The following is a 24,255-nucleotide window of genomic DNA, read 5'->3' as shown; positions in this document are numbered from 1 at the left end:
AGAGTTTTGCTTTCCTTGTTAAGTGAAAATGTTTGACGAAGCAAGATGATAATCTCATAACAGCAGAAAATATAGAATCCTGGGTTTCAGATCATGATCTTATTAAAATAGTCACAGCAAAAAGTACAGAAAACAAATAAATCACATGAAGTTTACTTCATGATGTCATCTTCAATCATGTTAGCCTGTAGATAGGAGAACAAAATGTGCCAAACGCAAGATCCGATCAGAATTCCAGACTAACTAACATCACGAAGACCCCATATCTTGTGGCATCTAAGAAACTCCCAAGAGCTTCTTTATATCTCGCTGCAATTAAAACAGAATCACAAGTTGAGTTTCTATGCATCGTTCATAAAAGCTGATGACATCATTGGAGACCTTTAAAATATGTGCATTTTGAAGTCCAGATGACGCAGAAATTGTACTCAATAACACCAGGAAATCAGCAGGAGGGATTACCTCAATGGTAAGAGGAGAAGTCGTAGGGTAGTAGCGATCAACTGCCTGTCCATTCTTATCAACCAGGAATTTTGCAAAGTTCCACTGAATGTTATCTCCTATTAGCCCCCACTTTCCTTTCTTCAGAAACTTATAAATTGGAGCAGAATTTTCGCCGTTCACTTCAATCTATTATAAGAATATGCAATGAATACGAATCTCAAAACTGAAATGGTTTATATAAATGCTTTGCAGAGCAATGTGATGCTAAGTGACAGAGTTGCTTCTACGTCAGTTTTTTTTTTTTTTTTTGGGAAGTACATGATTTCATTATTCACTAAATGATTTGGCAAAACAGCAACAGAATTGGAGCTTAATATGAAAGCAGGCTAAAGTTTAGCCGATTTTATTTACTTTGTCAAAGATGGGGAATTCTGACTTGAAACGGGTGCAGACAAAATCTACGATCTCATCATTACTTCCTGGTTCTTGCTGACCAAACTGATTGCAGGGAAATCCCAGAATCTCCAGTCCTAGATTGAAAGCATAATCAGAGGTACAAAAATTAACATCTAATTTCTAAAATTTAAAAAAAAAATCCTGTAGCCTAAATAGAAATAACAAAGTCAGTGCTAAGTCAAGCAAAAACATCCGTGTACTCCATTCAATGATATCAGAAATTAAGAACATGGAATAGAAGTCAATCAGTACATAGAGATTGTATCCCACATTTGCAAATTTCTATTTCTGCTTTTAATTATGCAATAGACAATCACTCATAAACAACTACATATAATTGAAACACATACCTTGATCCTTATACTTCTGATACAGTTCATTCAGTTCTGTATAATTTGAGTTGGTAAACCCACTGAGGCCAAAAAAAACAAAAAAATCATTTGGAGGAAGTGCATTGGTAATGATATTCCCAGGTTTGCAAAATGATCCTAGAACAAAATGACAGTTATGTTTGTTATTACTTTCTTACTAGTCAGTCTTAAAGCTGTATACAAGTATTCTTATGCACAATTAGTTTACCATGAGAAAAATTGCATGAGAGAAACAAATTGACATTCTGGTCTGAAAAAATGCGTGCAGTTTTAAGTAGACTCTACCATTTAGAAGCAACATTGACAATTAGCAGAACTTTTCCCTCATAGATGCTGAGATCCACATCATTTCCCTTAGCATCCTGCAATCAATCAAAGATGAAAAATCTCAGTAGACCTGTTTGAGTGAGGTAAAAAACTAAGAAAAATGTGCAACTGGGATTTAAGACTTTATGCTCCATAAAAACTAAACGGGCTTGCTCAAAGTTGATGGCTTTTCTCTCCAAGATCTTGACAAGTAATAATACTCGTAAATCTTCATAACCCATTTAATATTAGTCATCCCTGAAGCTATCAAACCACATACATACAAGTAGTACAGTTACTTCAATTCCAAACACACATGTATCTTCCGCAAGTGTAGGCTACAAACACGCAAAACAAGAAGGTAAAGAAATAACCTTAACAGTGAAGTCATAGACAGATTGAGGGGCTTTCTCAGATAGGGATGCCATTATCCGATGGGATGATAGGTGTTCAGCAGGGAAATTGCAGACGGCCCAGAGGACTGAGATGCAGACTGTGAACGTTTTCCGGATGCAGGTCGGTAATATATCATTAAGACAACGGAGTCAACTGATGGATCGACCAACTGCGGGACCCACGCTCCACTGGAATTTGGACAGGGACAGCCATTCATTTTGGATCACTTTTTGGAGTATTTCCTAAGGTCGCTTTTTGCAAAACATTTTGGAATATTCAGTAAGCTCGCTTTCAAGTTTCAACGAACTTTTTGTTTTTGAAGTTTTCAAACTTTTTTTTTGCCATACAGATGCCATTCTAAAAGATGCCATAGCATTTTCTTCCAACTTGTAAGAAGCAATCCAAATGAAGGGGCATCTTTATTTGGACTCAAATAGTTTTATAATGGTGGTAAAATTTAAAAGGAGTAAATAAGCGGTTGATTGATGCTTCTGATCCTCGGCCCTTAACAAGCCCCTCAAATCAATGAGAATACACACCGAGGATCGGCAGCCGTTTCCTTCTTTCCTTTTGTTCTTTCGGGTTAAAAGTCCTGTTCATTTCTTCAGCCCTTCTCTACATGCAGAGTCGATATGTCATTGTTGATTATGAGTCGGTTTTCGCTTTGATGGTTTGAGGAAGCAATTACACATTGCACCAGAACGTGGCTGATTACGTTCAGCTTCATGCGTTGTTAAATTACTTAATTTCTTGCTTTGATGTATTACCTTGATAATGAAACCCAAAGTTAAGATATAAAAAAGGCAACATGGACCACCTTGCTGAAGTGTTCTCTTTCTGGTTCAAAAATCATTAGAATGAAAAATGAAAAGAAGAATGAAGCAAAAGAAAAAAGAGTTGGCATTTGGCAATGCAGCTGCACGAATCACCACTCACACACCATAGGAATCCTGTAGGATCAACTTCAACTGGAGATACGGTAAAAGCCAGAATTGTGTTGTGGTATTGCAGGCAAAAGAAGTGGCAACTGATACTTTTAAGCTCTAGCATAAGATTAGTGACTGAAAGCAAGCAATATAAAGGGACCGAAGAAGAGTTACATAAAACTGGTAGCTTCCAAGCAACTACAGCTCATATCATGAGCAATTTTATCCCGAGTTGCCTTGTCTGGTGACTCTGGTCAAGTTAAGCTTTGCAGCCTGCTTTTGTTATGCATCCTATGAAACATTTCAACAACACTGGATTACACTTACCGTAAATGCCCCCATCCTTCCTGAAATCTCATGTTGGTCTTCTGCTGATGGTTGCACTAAGCCAAGCTAGAGGTAAAGTTTAACAATAAAGGCATCAGACTCGTGTATCATATAAACTCCAGCTCCTCTGCAACTTATTGCACCATGATACATACAGAACCTCTTGCGCACGAGTGAAAAATGAAACATGAGAATAAAAGTTCAATTTGGTTTGATTTGGAAATGAGTTTTAAGCTATGCTAAATAGATGGCTAAACTATAATTTTTACACACTATGGAATACAACATTCATCCGTCTGTAGGGCCTTACAGTTTCTGCACCATAGCATGATACAGTGATATGTTAGAAGCAATACAGGAGCAGTCGTTGCAAAGTGACTGACCTTAGAAACCCTTGTATCTTGTGGAAACTACAGGACACCGAATAGCTTCTTTATATCTCGCTACAATTACAAGAAGTTCACAACGTAAGAAATATTACTACACAGTAATAATGGATAATGGTTGAGGATATCTTATTGGGAATGTAAACGAAAATGAGTATAAAATTTTTTTAATCATCATGTTATTGAAGTCAACATGAGACATTAACAGAGGTCAAGACAATCAAGAAGTTAGCAGGAGCAGGCATTACCTCGATAGTTAGTGGGGACGTTGTGGGATAGTAGCGATCTACAGCCTGCCCATTCTTATCCACCAGGAACTTTGCAAAATTCCACTGAACATCGTCTCCTAATATCCCCCACTGGCCTTTCTTCAGAAACTTATAAAGTGGAGCAGCACCTTCACCATTCACTTCAATCTAGATTAACGATATTGATGGAATGAGAACATAGTACTTCTCCAAAGTCCAAAGTGAAATGTTTTGTCTTGAAACCAGGCAACTAAATTGCTTGGAAAAAAGAATGCAAAGTGAAAAATAAAAGCATCTGGTTTACAAAATTTATATATGCAAGCTTATTTTTGGGCAAAGCCATGCTTACGGTGATAGTTGTTAGACACAGAAAAACAATCCACTTCTGAAAATACCCTTTCTTAGTAAGGTTGGCCGATTGGGATTTACTTTGTCAAAGATTGGGAATTCTGACTGGAAACGGGTACAGACAAAGTCTAAGATCTGATCATTACTTCCTGGTTCTTCTTCACCAAACTGATTGCATGGAAATGCAAGTATCTCCAGCCCTATATGTGAAATGAAAGCAAGATCAGTGGTTTTGCAGAGTCTTATCACACAATGAAACGAACACTACTTAATGCAGCCTCACTAAAAATATATAAACTGAAACGGATCAATGTTTTAGCCTTAAGGCAAGTAATTGAATTTCAGGATTCCAACAGTACAATCAGGAACTCTTCAAATAATGTCGACCTCACTGAACTTGAAATCCATATCAGGTGCACAAACCTATGATTCCTTCTATCAGACACAATCAAAGCAATACAAAACCATGAAACGCATACCGAGCTCCTTGTATTTCTGATACAGTTGATTGAGCTCAATGTAGTTTGAATTGGTCATCCCACTATCAAAAATCAACCAAAAGACAAAGAAAGAAGCATAATCATTCAGGGGAAAAAAATGGTACCATAATTATAGCATAGTGACAGACGATAGATTAGCAAATGTCAACCATTTTGAAGCAACATTGACAATTAGTAGAACCCTTCCCTTGTAGATGCTCAGATCCACATCATTTCCTTTAGCATCCTGCAATCCATATAAATCAATAAGCTGAAACTCTTAAGTGAAGCTTCCCTTATGCTACATAATCTCCCAGAATTGAACAATTTGCAACACTACATCAATGTTAAATATCTTGCCAGCTTCTTGCTCTTCCTGCCCAGCAATTAACTATGAATTTCAATCCCTCAAAGCCCGCCTTTATAGACTGATTGATTAGCTATAGTGGACAGTTCAAGCGGGAAGATAAATGACAGTTAGTTGGCAAGAACAGATGCTGACCTAATTCAGGCTTCTTGTATGCTTTTAGCATAGACAAGAAAAGGTAGGACAAACTAAACTGCATTTTAATTTTTACTGCTAGGAAGGTGAAAAATCAAACATTCTACTTCATCTGTAGCTTTCTCAAAAATAACTTGACTCTCTCCGTTTTTGGTCTTTTTACTTTTAAACAGCTGATCACGATTGATGTTAAGGTTAGTTTAAATTTCCTCAACTTGAAGCACTTGTCAACAGACACTCATAGAAGGTAGATTTCAACTTCATCTGTAGCTTTCTCAGACCCAATTAGAGCACTTTCTATAGCATTGCAAGAATTTTCACAGTGCTCAGTGCTTCCCTATGTGCCCTTGAAATCATTGGAATCAGAGGATTAAAGAAAAACTTTATCAAAATCGAATCACTTTCTTTTTAGATAGATTTCGCAGCAACTATATGGAGATCCCCCCTTTAGATTATGCTTCCTAATTGTTACTATCGAGCTACGTAAGACCACTTGTTTGGGAGGGTGCTTAAACTTACATATTTGGATGCAAAATCAATTCAAGCGTTGAAAAAGGTAGAAAGATCTAACCTTGATAGTGAAGTCGAAGACTGATTGTGGCTCTTTCGCAGATTGGCCTTCCATTATGGTTGTCAAGCCTCAAACCCCCGCAAGAATGCAGAAACTACCGAACTTTGAGGCTTTGGCTTCGTGGTTCCAAAGTAATTTTCTTTTTTTTATGTATTTGTTGGGGGGACCCCGGGGGGGGGGGAAGGGGGATTTCCGATCTTTGTGTATTTTTTTTTTAAAAAAAAAACAGTGGATTAAATTTTGTAAGCGTCATTTTATGTACACATTAATGCAGAGTGTGCGCTACTTAGCAGAAATACAACAAAGAAATGAACAACTTAAGTCATTTAAATTGCCTTTTTTTTCAATTTCAAGTTGGACTCTCTCGCTAGGAGTACGAATGTGAAAAAAGATGGTTGTGGTGAAATTTTCAAAAAAAAAAATCATACAAAAAAGTTAGTGTTTTAAAATCGAATCAGACAGGTCGGTTCGACCGGTTGAATAGCGATTCTATCTTGACACCGATTTGATTGTATACCAAAACCGAAGACTTCAATTAAACCGATCAAAAATAGAAAAAACCGTTAAATCGCTAAAAATCGATTGAACCAGTAAACCCCAATTTTTTATTTTCTTCACAATTTCCTTTGTTTTTATGAAAGCTTTTTTTTTTTTTGAAAGCTTTGTAAAAGTGGGGATGTTTTTTGGATGCTGGTTAGGTTCGATTTTGGGACCTCATGTGGAGGAGGCAAAAGGTTTCACCAGGCCCAGCTGTATATTTTTTATACTAAAATAAATTAGGATAAAATACACGGAACCCCCTTATGGTTTCGCGAAAAGACACCTTACCCCCTTATCGTTTAGAAACCTACATATAAACACCCTAAACTTCATAACTAAAGTGGAAATTGACTTTTTAACTGGCTGAGTTACCGGTTGTAGGTCGAATACCTTTGTCTCTCCAAAAGAAAAAGAAGAAAAAAAAAAAGAAAAAATTGTTACAAGAGCATCTTTAATGCTTTTTACTTCCATCTGTAACTCCTAAAAGAAAGAGAATGCCCATCAGAAGCTATCGAAACTCTTGAGATGGTCGGTGCTTTGGCCAATGGAAATGAAATCTTTAGCTTGCTTCCGCTGCTTTAAGAAGACCAGAGGAAAGATCTTTTCTTTACCCGAGCCTTAAGGCAGAGGACATTCTTTGGTTGGTTGGTGAAGTGCCCTTAAGAGGAAGACCGAAGGCCGAAGCTTAAGATTGAATTCAATTCCCACTTGTAACTCATAAATGAAAGAGAATTTCATCCAAGGGGTGAGGAGTGAAAAGCTATTGAATCAGCTGCTCTTGCCGGGTATGTTGTGCGTTAAGAAGCGAATTAGGCAAAGACAGGGAAAGGCAATTCGAATTGGAAAGCTTTAGATTCCGGCGATATCCTTTTCTTTCTTTTAGGTTACATCCAGTAATAATAAAAGACACTCAAGATGAGAAGAGGAAGAAGAAGCTTACCCGTGTGTTGAACTCGAGGTCGGAACTCAATCGAATGAAAAGGATCGGTCAACTGGCAATTGGAATGCCTTACTCTTCTCTGAAAGTACTTTCCCTTCCTTACTTGTTTCATTTTGTTACCGCCCCTTAGATTCCTCGAGCTTGTAAACATGACTCTTTCCATAAAGCATTTCTCGTCTGTCGCCCGGTTTGATTGAGGGTGGGACCTGATCAAAAGCAACCGATACTAAAATATAGGAGTAGAATGTAATGGTGATGACAGATCGATCACTTTGCCGCGGAAAGAACGCAGTCATGATTCTTGAATCATAAAAGAGAAGATCAAAAAATATTTGTGTTATTTAGGAGGAGAATAGGAGAGGGAGGATTTTCTTTACAAAGGATTCTCGCATATCCATCGTCATTAAGTCGCACGTCCGGTTACAGGTCAATTTTCACTTTAGTTATGAAGTTTAAGGTATTTAGGTGGAGGTTTCTAAACGATAGGGGGTAAGGTATCTTTTCGCGAAACCTTAAGGGGGTTCCGTGTATTTTACCCAATAAATTAACTTCCATGCTCTATGTAAACTATTTTACCGTCTTATTCATATTCACCCTACCCCTCGTCTCTTTGCATCGCCATCTCCAGTCTCTATGCTCCCAATTTCATTTTTTTCTCATCTAATCATAGGTATTTTATCGTCTATGAATTTATTTCATCTACAAACTCTTATTCTCTTTCAATTTCTCTTTCTAATCTGGACTCTACTCTCTTCTTTTTTCTACTTCCAACCTTTTCTAAATCTTCATCTATGTAGTTCGACCTCTTGAAGTTTTTCCACATCTTTAGTTCAATCATTTTAATTTTTATTTTCTTTATATTTTGTATGTGACGATTTTTCTTTTCTTTTCTTTTCTTTTGAAATTTTTTTTTCTATTGCGACTTTTTAGGTTTTTTCTTTTTTTTTTTGGTATGATTGAAAGAAATTACATTCATCAATTTTTAGAAAATTTATGTTCTTGACTTTTCAAGTTATGAAAAAATTTGTTCTAGAGTACATAGTTTTTTTATTTTTTTTATTTTTGGAAAAGGAATACTTCAAGTTAATATATATATATATATATACATTTTTTTTTTATCAATCGTCACTTTATCTATAGCATCCTACACTATCCTAATATAAGGGGAAGACTCAACTGGGTCTAGGGGGGCCGGTGGGGACTGAACCATCATAGTACACCCGTCTAAATTTTTTAAGAGATCACCTAATATGGCAATTGGTGGGAGGCAAGGATTCACCCCACCAAGTCTTAAATGGCTTAGTGGTGGCCACCAACTCAAAGGCCGGTGGTTTACTTCAAGTTAATATGTTGAAAATCTTTGGATATGCTCTCTCTCTCTTAAGATTTGAAACTTTTCTCTTTGTGATGAAGATGAGGCTTGAAGGTACGAAAATCCTTGGACGGTTTCTCTTTTTTTTTTTTTACTAAGATTTGAAACTTATCTCTTTTAAATCTCTCTGTGATAAAGATGAAACTGAAACTTGAAGGTATGAAATATTTGAATCTGGGCTTATTCTGCACAGGAGTATCACCAGGCAATAGAGATAATGAATTAAATTTTTTTTTTTGTTTATGAAAACAATAATGTATCGATAACTCGATCAGTTGAATCGGTTGAACCGAAAACCAGTGGCTTAACGGGATCAATCACTAGTCCGAGTTTCAAAACATTAAGAACAGATATACAATTGCTTTTGCCTAAATTCTCATCCCATTATTGAACTTCAAACCAAGTTAACCGCCATTGTCAAATTCCGTTCTCCAGTCCAAGCATAGGGGACAAAAACCGAAAAGGGGGAAAAAATGTTCATTGGGCGTACTCAGTTTTCACAATGCCCCTCCTGCAAATATAAAATGGTAATTTATGCACAGAAGGCGACATCTGCAAACTTTCTCTAGTACGCACCATATTGCTTAGCTTGGGTGAATTTTATCACTTAATCCAGATGTCACTTAAGGGCCACGCTGTTGGAGCATCAACAACCCAGTTCCCTCTACATGGAAAAGATTAACATTTATTGTTGTTACTATTTTAAGCTGCATTGGCAAAATGTTACTATTTTGAACTAAAACAACATAAAAATACACGCTTTACAACAATGACTAGGGAGAAGAGAACCGCAAAACTACATTCAACTGGACCATAATATTTGCCTATCAGCAAACAAAGAGAAGCTGCATGGGCGATATGTTACTATTTTTAACTAAAACAACATAAAAATAAGCTTTACAACAGTGACTAGGGAGAAGAAAACCACAAAACTACATTCAACTGGACCATAACATTTGCCTATTAGCAAACATGCTTTATTGCTTGAATTAAGCAAATAAAAAGACACTTCAGTACTGTAGCAGAAACTAAAATATGGTCTAGAAAGCACATTCAACCGCAACACAATTCCGCTTATTCATAAAGATATTTCCGTGACAGTACATATTTGAAAGATCAAAGGCAGAAGCGTCCATTCGGACGAGTTTTCCAGTCAACAGCTCTGCTTAAGCTTTTTCCAATAGTTTCTTAACGTCCTTCTGCAAAGAGTAAGAAGAAACATACTATTTGTTAGCATCATAAGATGAGATGACATACTAAATTAATGTCCTAATACATAGACTGTAGCCGACATTTGCAGTTTTTTTACCTCTATGCTCAAGGGAGATGTGGTGGGAGCGTAGCGATCAACAACATGCCCCTCTTTATCTACGAGGAATTTTGAGAAGTTCCATTTGATGCTATCCCCAAAAAGTCCACCTTTGCTTGACTTCAAAAACTTATACAGAGGAGCAGCATTTGAACCATTTACGTCCACCTATAACATAGGAGACAATAAAACATTTTACAAAGAATTCAAGTGTCAACACAAACCAAAGCATAAAACTACAACTTTCAAGAGCAGCCCTGTACATCCTAACAAGGGCTTCAAATAATAAGGAAATGTCTACACACCACACACATAAAATACGCTAACTCATTACATAGAAGACCAGAAACACTGGCCAAGCACATAGCTCTCTGTTTTCTCTAAAGCAACAAGGAAAAGGAAAAGGAAAAGGAAAACTGGGAAGCCATGAATACCATGGGAGTAAAACTAAAGGAATCAATGATAAAAGCTGGCAACCAATAAAGATGCTTTTCTGCAAATTATACCTTGTCAAATATGGGATACTCAGCCTTAAAGCGGGTGCAAGCAAACTGTTGAATCTCTTCATTAGTTCCAGGCTCCTGTGAGCCAAACTGGTTACAAGGAAATGCAAGGATCTCCAGACCTATTCAAAAGTTCAAGAGCCAAACTTCGAGTTATAGTCAGCTAATATACTAAAGAGCAGAAAGAGTTGACAGGATTCGGACCTTGATCCTTGTACTGCTCATATAGCTTTGTCAGCTCAGTGTAGTTTGAGTTGGTCAGACCGCTGCATCAACAGAAAATAGGACATGCCAAGTAAGATTGAAGAAATAAGGTCAAGCAAGAAAAAGATATCAAATAAGTCCATGCAAGACAACAACAGTCAGGAACTGGGCAAGACTGTTGGGTCTTCACTTTCTAGTTGACTAACAAATCCAGGAGAACCATTTTGATGAATTGAAAAACAATAGACTTGCAAAGAACCAGCTTCAAGTCTTGAGGCGATAAGATAACCAAGAAAACTTGGAAAAAAAAAAACCACATGATGAGGATCGAAGAAGGAAGAAAACATTCTTAGGCGGTGACTGCTGAGTAGAAAAGTCTTAAACCGTTCGGAAGAAAAGAAGTTCAACATATAAAAACCTTTTCTTCCTCGAGACTCTTTCATCTCACCATATGCGAAGCTTAGAAGGACAGTTTATTAACAGAGACTAGAAAAACCAACCAACCATGGACGAGAAGCACCTAAAGAATGAACAAACAACGAAAAACTGCAGCAGATTTGAATTCCATTAACAACTCTGTCAGTATGCCATTTTAGAACGTATCCAAAAGGTTCGGTCAACAAGGAGAGAAATCCTTTTGATATGTACGCATGCACTGATGCACCAGACACACTGAAGCCATTTCTTTGCATTGTCTGTCTATGCGTTGTCTGTCTACATATGGCTAAATCAGTTTATTCAAAAGAAAAACCATGTCAAGGAGCATATTTCCTAACTTATCCTTCAATCATTATTAAGATTACAAACCAAACAGTATAAACATCAAAAGCTGAAAATCCGTACCACTGAGATGCAACATTGACAATCAAAAGGACCTTTCCCTTGTATTGGCTAAGATCAACATCATTCCCTCTGGCATCCTGCAATTGGAAAAAAAAAAAAAAAGCATTAGAAAACTTCTACAACCAGCAAGGGCTAACAAATCTTGTAACATTACGCATAATAATTGTGAATAACTGCCAGTATAATAATAACCAAATACTCCAGGATTGAAAGATAAGGCCTTTCTTTCTCATCTTAAAACGGGCATGATTGTCACCGCCTGTGACATGCTTCGAACTTTAACACCTCTCCTCCTTATTTCAAGAGAAAAGAGGGGTTTTTGGGGGTGGGGTGTACCAAATAGTCAGGTTCACCCTCAGACAGTCAAAACCAACCAAGTCCGTCAATTATTCCATTGAGAAATAAAGTTCGAACTTCTGAAAAATAATCTCATATTCCGAATCCAGAATACAAACATAAAACCCAGGAAACAGATTGCAGTAGTATTCTTTATCTCAAATAAATTATTACCCCAAAATCAGATGCACAACAAACAATCACATACCAACCACGCAAATAAAGACCAAAACGTTAAAGAAAGAAGCAGAACAAGCAAAACAAACCTTTACAGTGAAGTCATGGACTAATTGAGGGGCGCTGGACTGGGTGGCCATCGTATGATCTGACCTCAAATTCAGAAAAGCTGGGTCTTTTATGCTTTGACAAGACCAAGATTTCAAAAAACTTGCTGCGACAGGCTGAGAAATTGAAGGAACAGACGAAATATGCGGGGACTTGAGATGGGCTTTGGATAGAATCGAGAATTGCTTCGACACGCAAAATGATCTCCTGATAAGGCGAGTTGAAAAAGAGAACATGAGGACTGTGCGCAGGGGTAGGTCTACTTTATACATATTTTGTCGATTGAGACGTTTTTATTTTCAAGAGAAATAATAAAATGCCCTCTAGTCCGTGTAAGTATTCGTGGGCGCCGAAATTTTACACGTGGCAGATGGGCAGCTAATATAACGGAGCACAAACATACGTGGGATTTGACTGTGAAATGATGGGCAAATTTTGGGTGGGGATGATGTGAACGGGGAATGGTGTGCCACCGTCCGTCCATGGGATGAGGCTATGGTTTTTCCTTCCAGAATAGACCCCTTTCTTAGCAAAGGGTTAATTGCACACCAAGTCCTTTTTATCTTTTTATTTTTATTTTTATTTTTTTGGTGAGGTGTGTGAAAGGGTCATGGTAGATGCTCAAATTTGAAACCGGGTTCACATTTGGGAAATGAGAAATCTTTTGTGCTGAAAATTGGAAAGAAGGGGCATTTGGTTCAAGAATTCGGAAAATGATGCCCGTTTTTGTGGCATCATGGTCCATTGCACTTTCTTGATGCAAAATGTTTATTCTGGATTTGGGAAGACTCTGGACGAAGAATATGTTTCCACTTGTTCGTTAGGAATTTGGACAATAGGAAGGGCAAAATTCAAGTCTGGACTCTTTGACCGAAAAAGCAATACGACAAAACTACAGAAGACAGACGCAGGCGGTGAGGTGAGAGGCAGAGTTTGAGGGACGAGGGGCCTGGACGGTTGTCCAGTTCACGGCCTGGATGAGGCCTTAGAAATTTGTGCGGTTCACATCACATTTTGTAACTCGATTTTCACGTTGTGTAGGACTCACAAAAATGTTGTTCTATTTTACTCGTTGTTGTTCTATTGTTACACCTTGTACAGATGATGTTACACCATGTACAAATGGTGTTACACCTTCCGGAGCGGTTGTCAGAACAACCGCTCCAGCCCCGCGTCCGAGTTTGAGAGGGACAGAACTACTGCTGCAGGATTCCGAGATTCTTGCATTAAGTAATGCTAATGTCAATTTACAGTTCATTTTCTTGCATATTGAATTGATGCTTCTTTTGTCGTAACATATGATATGATCTGAGTTTCTGACAATGGATAGATCTGACAACAGCTGTAGGGACTCTTGATCGTCAAGTTATGAGACTTTAATACATGTGTTCACATTTCATATGATTAATATTTGTTTTACCAAAGTTGTAGTAATATACGTACAATGAACTTTAGAATATCAAATTACGCTGCAATAATGATCAGCGCGTATTAGGTAGATACCTATGTAAACTTTAGGTATGAACCAAGTTAAGAAATTGAAGAAAAAGAGACCACTGAGCAGTGGAGATTGAATGGCAGTGCAAGCAATCGACAATTTACAATTATCTTTAAAGAAATTTAAAATTACATAAGCAGAATTACCTTATTTGGACAGTAATTTTTCAAAGAAAAATTATTACGTTTTTCAATCATCTTTTTACCTCATATATATCAAATCATTACAATAATTTTTTTAAAAAAAATGCAATCCAGACAAACAAAACAAATTATTCTCTTTTCAGTGACATCCTATTTGCAGCTACAAATCCCCTATCCTCTCCCTGTTTCTCAAAAAAAAAAAAAAAAAAAAGGTCCCATTTACCACTACCGAATATAATTTACACGAACAAAATGTCTTATCAACCTCTCCATCCACTATAATCTGTTCACCCTTTCAATCAGATTATTCATTGTTATCGAAAAAGCATCCTGAAATTTCTCAAGCTTTGAATTTGAATCTCCATACAGGAGTCCAGGTAATAGGTCATAGACTATATACCTTCTCATGTCCTCTCTTTCCTTTATAGGAATCTTCTCTAGCCTTTCAGCAAAATTGACCTGCCTGTTTCTCACCGCATCTTCATCTATGAATACTGAATACTTCTCGTGATCTTCTGGTAAATGCCATGCATATTGATAGTAAGCTGTGAAAGGATCAAAGAGTACTGGAATGCAACCTGATATAAGAGAATCAAACACTGATTTTCTTGTTGCGCTGTCACCTGGAGGTTGTAAGCAGAACTCAGATTCCATGAATATCTCAATCAGTGACTCGGGTTGATCACAAGCACCTGAACCGCAGTTTAGGAATCTGCAGTTTCCTTTTCTAGCTGAAGTACATTGCTCGATCAGGATGGATCTTATGTTCTTTGGAGCACCAGATCTTGCCGCCCCAGCAAAGCTCACGAGGCTTCCACGCCGTGATCTGATTAGCTTCAGCTGCCACGTGATTATGTCATCATCTGTCTGGGGATGGAAGTATGTTGGATGTGGGATGCCAATGTCATTGATACGCCAAGGCTGCCGTTCAATCAGAAGCTTTATCGGATTCTGCATTTCATCAAGCTCCAAGAACCTTGTGCCCCATGACTCTCTGTCATATCTCCTGAAATCCCAGGTGATTTTGCCTAAGACAAAGACGTGATCTTTACCTGACTTCTGAAACCAAGGCTTTTGTGTCTCAAGCCATCTTATCAGTTCTGAGGATAAAGAGTCTTTTACATCATCTGAAACATTCTTGAAATTCCATCGCAAGATGTCAAGCCCACCATAGAATGGTACGTAAAATAGCTTGGCTTCATTTTCATTGTATACCCTACAAGTATGCTTTAGAACCCTTGAATGGAAGATTGGCTCCAGTGAGTACTGGTGAGTGTGATACCAGCCTTTACCAAGCTTCTGTATCGGCTCACCTAAGGCGTCATTGCTGAAATATTTACAGAGATTAGCCCAAGGAAAAATATCACCACACTGAGCCAATATATCTTTGTTGAACTTGGGGGGAAGTTCATAAACATACACTCCCCTCCCATCACAATTTGTGTGGCTCTGATCAAAAGATATCCATGATCGATGAATACGAAGCTGGTCCTCCACTTGATTCAAGGCCGTCATCACTTCCTCATCCAGGTACTTGTTACTGCTCTTATAGACTGTAGAAATTGCATTCCTAATCACACCATCAACGGCTTGAACATCACTCTTTCTTTCGCTGCCAATGAGAGGTGCTGATTTGTTGCTACCATAGTTGGTGCTGTTGTTGACTGTAGGAACCAAGTTCGCCTGCACAACACTGCCAACATTGTTTGTATCATCCTTCATTCCACTGTTAAAGAGAGTTTCTGAATCCCCATTCCCTTTCTTCGTGCTGTTATAGGTGGTTTGAACTAAGCTTCTAGCATCATTTTCTTCTCTGGTGATGGATGCTGAACTTCCGTTGATGAGTGGAACAGGAATATGGAAATTTGGCTGCGTCCCAGCAGATATGCAATAGAGGTTGTTGAGCTTCCGAGATGACAAACACACATGAAGAATGTTACCTGAAATAAAGGTGGTGGAAGTAGACCAGAGGAAAATGAGGATTAAGAGAAAAAGAGCAGCAGGAATTCGGAACAAAATTTTGGCCAAGGAATGAAATAAAGCAAAATCCTCAGTCTGAACTTTTTTGGATGCTCTAGATTTCTTCTTACCCACAGAAACGACAGCCATCTTGATGCCAAAAAATCAACTCGAATGTAATTTGCTTTTTCCATTGGGCTTTTTCTAGGGAAGGGTAGTTGCAGGCTTGCAGCTTCAAAATTTTGCTTCGACATGGAAGCACGTAGTAGCATAAAAATGTCTCCCGAAATTGTTCTCTTTAGAGCAATGGTGGAGGCACGTCAGTTTGTTGGCCGCGCAATTATATTTGAAGTTCTTTGGATGGAGAACTAGTAAAGGTCAACTTCTTCCCGAATCTCATCTCATCCACACACAACAGATTATTTTATGAAAAGCTCCAGAGCCTTAGCTTTAATCGTGCGCTTTTCAGAGCTGTACAGGTTTAGATAAACAGAAACGTTCATCGATTTCTAGAGTCAACTATTGATACCAAGGGGCCAGCCTTTCAGGAAATATCTAGTTCTGTGTCACAAACAGAGACATGGAAGAAAGAAATGTTTATCAAACAGATTGTTTGATAAAGCAATCAAAAAAATAACAAGACATTGTTTTATTACAAGTAAATAACAAGTACACAGGGCCAAACAGATTGTTTCATCATGTATCGACGTAGTGAGTTTAGGAACTTCCTAGGCCAGAACATATTACATAAGCAGTCGACATAAAAGCTAGATTATGACCTAAAGTAGAATAATTTATTTCCCTGATGCTGACGGGAAGATTCAGCCACCAATTTACAACATACTATCCGTCTTCGCGGGCAACCGACGGAAGAAGTTGATAGGTACCGAAGGCAATCGATAACGAAATCTTGGATGTCTCATTGCATATATGCCTGCCAGGGCTGCAATTACCTGGAAAGGAGTCACAAACATCACCAATGCAGCTATAAGGCAGAATGTAACAAAGATTGCAGTAGCACGGGGGTCTCTCCAACTCAACAGTGATTGAAAACGCTCCCCCTGAGTTGCAATGTCCCCAACAACAGTCTGAATCCGACCAGCCACACTTCTCAGTCGATCATACCTTATTCTTACCAAGTCTGGGCTTCGACTGGTCGGGAATGGGTCAAACTCTTCATCAAGTTCATCAGGGTGCACAGCCTCAGCTTGAGATATCTTCGTGTTCATGTGTGGAGGATACCTTGGTCTGTAGCGCAAATTCCATATTCCTATCAGAAACATGTAAAGGAATATTGTTGGCAAAATCAGCTCTGGGAAGGATACAAGCATAAGAAAAAGAAAATGAACAAGCACTGTCATCACTGGATTCTTCCACATGCAGATGTCACCAAACCACCTCCCAGCAGCAAATAATCCTGAGAAGACCGACATGAGACGGAAGAAATTGGCCTTGCTCCGGCGCATGCTCCAGAGGTGGGAGTCCACATCGGACATGTATTCTACCACCTCTTTTCTAAGTGGGGGCTCCGCTCGACCAAGCCTTGCCGCCACTATAGTCACAGCTTGGTGCCGCAGCATGTCAAGCTGCATAACAGTGAAAGGCCTTATGTAGTGCATTTTCGGCAACAGTGGGCGTGAGTATATGTACATCATGTTTGAAAAAGATGTGCATGAAAAGCGTATCGCCAGATGCAGTTCGCCCATCTTCTTAACACCAGTAGGATGGAGAACTAATAATGGGTAAGAATGTGTATATACTCGGCCAGCTTCAAGGGTTGATATGCGGATTCGAACCTTTCCAATCTTTAGGTCCTTACTACCATTTGAACTTTTATCAGCTAGATGGCTGTTGTCAAAGACGCCCACAGTAAGAACTGTAGCTGGATCAAACACCTCCCATGTGTACTGCTCATTGTACTTTGGACTCAAGTTGTCAACAATAGTTCTAGTTCGGACCCACTTATGACCATACTTTGCAACACAGTAGGTGTCTGATGTACCTTTTCCATCTCGTGTCTTCATTGGATGAAGCCCCACAGCATTAAGGATTCCAAGTTCCAAAACACCAATTGATGGCTTCCACAGCTGCTTTGCTGTAGGACGGAGATCACTGCTATAATGCGTGGACTCGTCAAGCACATGATAGCCTCCATCTAGACAGACACGAAGATGGAGCCTGCTAGAAAACTTATCTTTTTTAAGTTGATCAACATCCACAGCTACTGGCTTTTCCAGGTCAAACCAGCGAGAATGCACAATACAGTCATCAGCACGCTTCTCCACCTTGGCCAATTGTATAATGACCCTCCCAAGGATCTCATCTTTGCCTGGAGCCACGCGATCCTCGACTGTAAGGATAAGATGATCTTCAAATGGTTCAGCAGCCACAAACAAGAGATCTTCATTCCATAAGGGATTAAAAGAACGAGCCTGAATAGGTTTTGTTTTCAAAACCTGGTGCCCTACTTGCGCTTTCACATACACGTTAGGAAAGCGATTCTTCTCTGTTGGAACCAAGTCCTGTGCTTCAACAACATTAACACGCACATACCATAAACGGGGAGCATGATAGACCTTGGAGCGTATTGCAGCTACAGCAGCTGCTGAGCTGTCAATAGGAGTTGCTGCATCAGAGTGCCATGCATCAGGGAAAGCCTCATCTGCTTGAGTGCCAATCCAGACAGCAAGCATCAACTCGCCTTTTATTTTCTCTCCCTTCTTGTCTGCAAGCCTGTACCACTCTGGAGCTAGAGGACTATCTGGAGGAACACGCATTGGAACCTCATTGAGGTCAAATCTGACAGTTCCTACATAATCATCTTTCACAAGATCTTTGTCCTTGACAACAACTTCAAGTACTGACGCTTGCATTCGCTCCCTTGAGAAGGCAAATACCACATTCCATATTGGATTTTGTTGCTTCTCAATGTGCTTTGTGGTTCCTTTGTAGTTTCCAATCCTCACCTCCACATATGGATCCAAACTTCCAGTAATATCCATTGCAGGAAGATCACGAGCCTTAACAACTCTAACAAAAAGGAAGTGCATTTGCTCAACAAGATCATAAGTACATGATGCAGTTTTATCTTTACGTATAACCCGACCCCCAACAACTCGACCACCTCCAAGGAACGGACTAGTTTCCTTTAGTGCATAGTCCACAGGCTGTGCTGAAGATGCTGAGTACATGCGAACTAGCTTTGGAGGCTCTGGCTCAGCAGCCTTCATCTCATCAGCCATATGCTTTGTAAGTTGCTGAGGAACTGCAGGAGGAGGAGTTTGGTGCTGCTGTTGGTTGTGATTGGGATTGGGAAGATGATGAAATGTGTGTCTTGTCTCAGATTTGACAGTAGGTATGTTGTTTGGCAGCATATTTCTAGTTGATTCATTCACCACAGGTTTGTCCTCAGCAGCACTAAATGGGATGGATGACTTTATCGATGGGTCATCTGTGACATAAACTTTAAGACCAAGTTCCCCTCGTACTCGAGAAAATATGCCACGCTTTTCAAGAGGATAGTGCAAGATGACAGCATCTGAATAGGGTACAAAGGAAGTCCCACTGATGCTAACCTTTCCAAGAAAAGACCTGGGGTGAGTGGCTCTAACATTGTTGTAGATGTAGGCATCAAGATTAAGATTGTGGAGATTAGAAGGATCTGAAATGTTGAAGTAGAAGCTCTCATTCCATACTGGATTTAGATCTTTTTCCTTGATAGTGGTATGAAACCTCTGACCATCAAAATAGAGTTCCACAAAAGCACTGGATGATCCTTGCCCATCTTTAGGTAGAAGGTTATGTGCACTGACAACATCCACACCTAGCTTCAGGTTGCCAATTGTCATTTGGAATGATAGCTATCACGGATATTTGGCCCCTTTCTAAAAGACAAATCACAATCACCTGGGGAAAAAATATGTGAGCTTTATTACAAATTCAACGTATATATGAGGTTCAAAGGGGATGCTATGTAAATGATCGACATGCAAGTTAAGTAGAGATGTCAAAATGCAACAAATGTGACAATCACTCTATTAAAGACTGCAAATTTATATTGAGCAGCAAAAACGCCCAACAAAAGCTATTGATTATATGTCACCAGGAGAGAAAGTTATTCACAACGTTTATTTCTTCTTTCTGCTTTTAATCCGTGCATGGGGAAGAAGGTGTGCTCGATATAGAATCTCAAGAAGTCATCTATATGCTGCAGAATAAAAATAAATAAATAATACTGATTGCTGCATCCCTATATAACATTTGTGAAGGTGTATATTCCAGCTTGAAATAGCATGCATTATTACAGGCATGCTGTAATGGTTCAACATCTGCCTTTGAGAAAAAGATTATATTGTTGAGTAAAAGAAACAAAAGACAAAACGTCATGGGGGGAGCATTGGGTGGTAAGGTGGGAGGGATTATAAGTAGGAGCTCCTCAGTTCAAGATCTCCCAAGTATAGAAAATAAAATAAAATAAAGACAAAGCGACATGAACTAATCTGACTTAAAACAGTCTATCATCAAAATCAAACAAACAAGATAGTTGTTCAAGATAATAGCACGAAGACAGCTTGTTTTGAGTTATCACAGATAAATGATTCCTCAAAATTGAATAATTCCTGCACTTGGAGAGAGTTTAATTCACCTAGGCCACAACAAAACAACAGAATAAAACATCACAAACACAACGAAGATAACAGACAGTATACTTTACATAGAAAAGTACACTGAACTTCCATGCCTATGCTAAAGGCATCAATATATCTTTGTCATTCCCACATGGTGAAACGAGCTCGAGTTCCTGAATTGAGGAAGTGTCATGCAGGCCAAATTTACTGCTGAACATTAAAGTGAATGGCAAATGAAACTAGAAAAACTTGTAAATGTTTTTCCCTGTAAACAATAACAAGAACTGATGAAGAGATCAAAGTATGTTGGCTGAGTTATGAACATATAATTTAGCCTATTGAAAATCCTCAGTACTCAACACAGTCACGGCCAACAAATTATGAAGACTGGAACTTGTCATCAGTTTCAACAGATCTAAAACGCATACTCATGGTCTGGCACTCGAGTAACAAAATCATCATAAGATTACAATGATAATTGTAGTGGAATAAACTCATTAGGCCCACCACAAAATCAATCATTGATGCCTATTTTTGTGCCTAACAGTGAGTGACAAACAAAGAAATCATTTCACTAAAAGTCAACTTACCTAGATTAGCAGGATATATGAAAGCTCACTTATCCTAGAATCAGCTCCATCCACAGCTTTTAATTCTCAATAACTTATACCATATGGGCTGTTACAATAAAGAAAGCTATAAAGAGATACTTCTAACCATCTCAGTACAAGGCTAAAAACAAAGGGAGCCCACAAGTCAATGAGATTCAAAAAGGAACAGGTCAACATTTTTATTTTCAGAACCATGTGCTCTTCTACCTCGTGGAGAGATGTACTACTACCTACTAAGCACCACGCATCAAAGCATCAATTAGGTAATAGTAAGAAACAAAAGGAAAAAGCTAAAAGTTTGTACACATGCTTCAAGCTAAAGTTCCTAAAGTATCGTTAAAGACATGAACTTTAGTCACCTGTGATTCGTACAGACTCCCCAATATAACTCATTGATCTTGCCAAAAGAAAAGAGAGCCATGCCACAAAATTACAAAAACAAAAGCCCCAATCCTTAATCCGAACAAAAAGACGCCAACCTTAAAATGATCAGAAAATTGACAGGGTGTAAGGATAAATTTTTCTCTCTTTTTGGTAAAGTTCAAAACTTCACTTATTGGATTAAAAAAAAGAAAATAAGACAATTAAGTTCTTTCAATCGTAAGTAAGTGAAAACAAAAAAAGTCAAAAGAAGAGGTGGATCTTAGTCTTTGAACTTAAATTTTAAGCAAAAATCTTCCACTTTTACTAATGATTCTGCTTCTTTCGGAAAAATGAGCACACAAGATCACTTCTTTTTTATGCACTGAAAGAATTAACCAAGAGGCAAATGCTGAAAGTGGGCTCTGGAGCAATTGCATGAATGCTAAACACTACCAAAAACCACCCAAAATAATAATAATAGTAGTAGTAGTAAGCTACCAGGAGGCAAATGCTGGTGCGTGCCTTGCTGAAAAGATGGCAACCTACACCTATTGATCAGGTTTCAGGCAAAAAATATACAAAGAAAGGGTGTAGAAGAGACGAATGGTGTACCCTTTTCTGTTCTGCAGCTAAAAATCTTGAGGTTTTTCCACGATTTCTCAGCTTGAGAAAGGCCTACTACTCCATCTGCTTGTGAAGAAGAACAAGTCAGTGAAGGAATAATCTCTGCAATCTCTGAAAGGAAAAGATAAAAGAGGAGAGGTGGAGATTTGTGAAGTAAGAGAAGAAGCCAAAAGAGAAGGAGAAGAGCAAGAAGAATGCTGCCAGTAGCACGCTACTAAGTACTAAATTGTGTCCATAATAATCAGAGGCACTGCATTGAAAGACGTGAACTACGCTATAAATACGTATTAGTACGCTAGTATTAATGAACGTTAATGAGAAGACAATCAGGTGTTATAGTGGTAGTATACTGGTGTTTATTAACAATGGAGTCCAGCATTTCTGGCACAAAGCGACAATGAAGCCATGGTGCTACTAGAATTTCATCCTCAACTTGACAACAAATAAACAGAAAACTAGTGAATTTACGGAAAAAAAAAAGTCATTTTGCACATTTCTGCATTAATCCTATGACCCAGAAAAACGAAAGTTTGTTTTGTTCCAAGCCAAAGTTTTCAAGAAAAGTTGCTATACATTTACTGAGTTTTCGATTGAACATTTTTCTGTTAAACGAGTTTTACCTTTTACGTGGTACTAAATTTGGAAAATTTTAGTCATTGTCAATATTTGTAAAGTGGGGGACCAGAACCAGATCCACTCCCTATCTTTAGACCACGGAAATCTACAACTGAAAGCAACCTAAGACTGAGGGTCCATACCATATTTGTGACATGTCCTAGCTAGAAGCTCCTCTCAAGTTTTGATTGGACTTTTTATTTGAAATCATATTTGCTATCCAGTTCAATGGCATAGAATTTGAGGAAGGATCTTACCCAACAAAAAAAAAGAAAGGAATGTAAGGATTGGACTACGTACATGTTTTGTTAGACTATTACTGCTGGGCATGTAACTGTAACAGCCAAACTTCCCCATTTTGCAGAGTGATTATATCTAATTTGTTTGACAAAAATGTTTAGGGCAATTCATGCATGGAGAAAAGCTTACAAAAATCAATTATGTAAAGTCCTATTTTTGTTTTCGTCATGGGCATGTATTTTGATTTTTGCCCTTTGGTTTCTTGCATTTGGGTCATATTGGTCTTCTCTCTCTCTTGTCAACTGTCTAAAATAGCAGCTTAATATTATACTATCTAACATAACAAAACTAGAAAACATGTCTTATGTCCAGATACTAAAATAATTACAAAATACAAAAAGCAAAGAAGAGAGAAAACCAAGAAGATGGAAAGAGCCTGGCGTTGGGACTGGTGACATTTTGAACATATGAAAATCTGATAATGGAAGAGAAGAGGAAGGTCCACTGTTCTGCAACTAAACGTGCCACTCATTTATGGCTATGCAATATTTCTCTTTCTATCCCACTCGGGGGTACCAAAATTTTGGCCCATATCGCCCTTGGTCTCCCAACTCGAGGCACTTTAAATTAGCTAATACAAGAAGAAAATAATGAAATTTCGTAGATAGAGGGGTTCTTCTGAAAATAATAAAAGTAGGGCCATTTCGTGAAAAGCCCAACAAATTCATTAGGGTTAATTGCACATACGTCCATTGGGGTTTTTGACAATTGCATAAAGTTTTCCTTAAGTTCTAAAAATTATACCTACCTCCCCTATTTTTATTATTTAAGTAACATTCTAAATCAAAAAGGCTATACTTTTTCTCAAAATTCCTATAATACCTTTGAGTTATAATTCATAACCAAAATATAAAGCAAAAAAATGATTCACAGTCTCTATTTCATTTATCTTTACTTGCTATCACTACTATCTACCCATCAACATCCAAATTACCATTAAATAAATATTTATCTTTATTCTGATGTTCCACTTTTACCTAAAAACTTCTGATGCAGACCATTGTATCAACTATAAATGCTACATCAGATATCCAAAAATTTTCTACAATCTCATATCAATATCTAATTTTACTTAATACACAACAATATTCATCAATATTTCTAAACTTCAAATCCATTGTTGCCACCTTTTTTAATACAAAATAATTTAAGCCATCACTACTAATATCAATATCCAATATATTCTATTAGCACAGAGTTCAAAATCAATCAAATTTTCTCTATAGGAATAATATCTACAATTATAAATCAAAAATAGAAACACAATGTAATTATAAATATATACCAAGAACACTTTTTTTTCATGATAACTATAACAGTATAACCTACATTTAGTTCCTATTCCACTCCCTATCCTTAATTTTTATTTTTTATTATTGTCACTATCTTCATCTCCATCTAATTTGATAATGAAATTAGCAC

The 24,255-nt window shown here is 38.0% G+C and overlaps 5 protein-coding genes across 8 annotated transcripts; all 5 read right to left on the bottom strand.

Annotated features, from left to right (window-relative positions):
• Nucleotides 1-70: 70 nt before the first annotated feature.
• On the bottom strand, nt 71-2,110 carry LOC113703607 (probable glutathione peroxidase 8). Its single transcript, XM_027225033.2, has 6 exons — nt 1,952-2,110; nt 1,557-1,633; nt 1,251-1,312; nt 856-974; nt 463-630; nt 71-309 (listed from the first exon to the last, which is right to left on the bottom strand). The coding sequence occupies exons 1-6, from the start codon at nt 2,003-2,005 to the stop codon at nt 277-279; spliced, it is 513 nt and encodes a 170-aa protein (XP_027080834.1). The 5' UTR covers nt 2,006-2,110; the 3' UTR covers nt 71-276.
• Nucleotides 2,111-2,953: 843 nt separating this feature from the next.
• Nucleotides 2,954-7,792, bottom strand: LOC140004164 (probable glutathione peroxidase 8). 2 transcript variants are annotated; one of them, XM_072061918.1, is made up of 7 exons: nt 5,761-7,792; nt 4,858-4,934; nt 4,688-4,749; nt 4,290-4,408; nt 3,861-4,028; nt 3,610-3,669; nt 2,954-3,292 (listed from the first exon to the last, which is right to left on the bottom strand). In XM_072061918.1, exons 1-6 carry the CDS (start codon nt 5,812-5,814, stop codon nt 3,637-3,639), a joined length of 513 nt encoding a protein of 170 aa, XP_071918019.1. In that variant the 5' UTR covers nt 5,815-7,792; the 3' UTR covers nt 2,954-3,292; nt 3,610-3,636. The 2 variants fall into 2 exon arrangements, with proteins under 2 accessions (XP_071918019.1, XP_071918018.1); XM_072061917.1 differs by lacking the exon at nt 2,954-3,292 and having other exon boundaries at nt 3,334-3,669.
• Nucleotides 7,793-9,386: 1,594 nt separating this feature from the next.
• On the bottom strand, nt 9,387-12,376 carry LOC113703554 (probable phospholipid hydroperoxide glutathione peroxidase). Its single transcript, XM_027224955.2, has 6 exons — nt 12,074-12,376; nt 11,472-11,548; nt 10,629-10,690; nt 10,428-10,546; nt 9,922-10,089; nt 9,387-9,811 (listed from the first exon to the last, which is right to left on the bottom strand). Exons 1-6 carry the CDS (start codon nt 12,362-12,364, stop codon nt 9,779-9,781), a joined length of 750 nt encoding a protein of 249 aa, XP_027080756.2. The 5' UTR covers nt 12,365-12,376; the 3' UTR covers nt 9,387-9,778.
• A 1,630-nt stretch (nt 12,377-14,006) lies between these two features.
• Nucleotides 14,007-16,066, bottom strand: LOC140013015 (xyloglucan-specific galacturonosyltransferase 1-like). The gene has a single exon (XM_072061916.1). The coding sequence runs from the start codon at nt 15,840-15,842 to the stop codon at nt 14,010-14,012; it is 1,833 nt and encodes a 610-aa protein (XP_071918017.1). The 5' UTR covers nt 15,843-16,066; the 3' UTR covers nt 14,007-14,009.
• Nucleotides 16,067-16,320: 254 nt separating this feature from the next.
• On the bottom strand, nt 16,321-22,128 carry LOC140013014 (multiple C2 domain and transmembrane region protein 7-like). Of its 3 annotated transcripts, XM_072061914.1 has the most exons (3): nt 21,907-22,128; nt 20,911-20,998; nt 16,321-19,598 (listed from the first exon to the last, which is right to left on the bottom strand). In XM_072061914.1, the coding sequence occupies exon 3, from the start codon at nt 19,538-19,540 to the stop codon at nt 16,526-16,528; it is 3,015 nt and encodes a 1,004-aa protein (XP_071918015.1). In that variant the 5' UTR covers nt 19,541-19,598; nt 20,911-20,998; nt 21,907-22,128; the 3' UTR covers nt 16,321-16,525. The 3 variants fall into 3 exon arrangements, with proteins under 3 accessions (XP_071918015.1, XP_071918014.1, XP_071918016.1); XM_072061913.1 differs by lacking the exon at nt 20,911-20,998; XM_072061915.1 differs by lacking the exons at nt 20,911-20,998; nt 21,907-22,128 and adding an exon at nt 20,407-20,877.
• Nucleotides 22,129-24,255: the final 2,127 nt, after the last annotated feature.

The sequence above is a fragment of the Coffea arabica genome, chromosome 8e (genome assembly GCF_036785885.1).
Source record: "Coffea arabica cultivar ET-39 chromosome 8e, Coffea Arabica ET-39 HiFi, whole genome shotgun sequence".
Lineage (NCBI taxonomy): Eukaryota > Viridiplantae > Streptophyta > Magnoliopsida > Gentianales > Rubiaceae > Coffea > Coffea arabica.
This window is presented reverse-complemented; position numbering and strand designations above follow the sequence as displayed.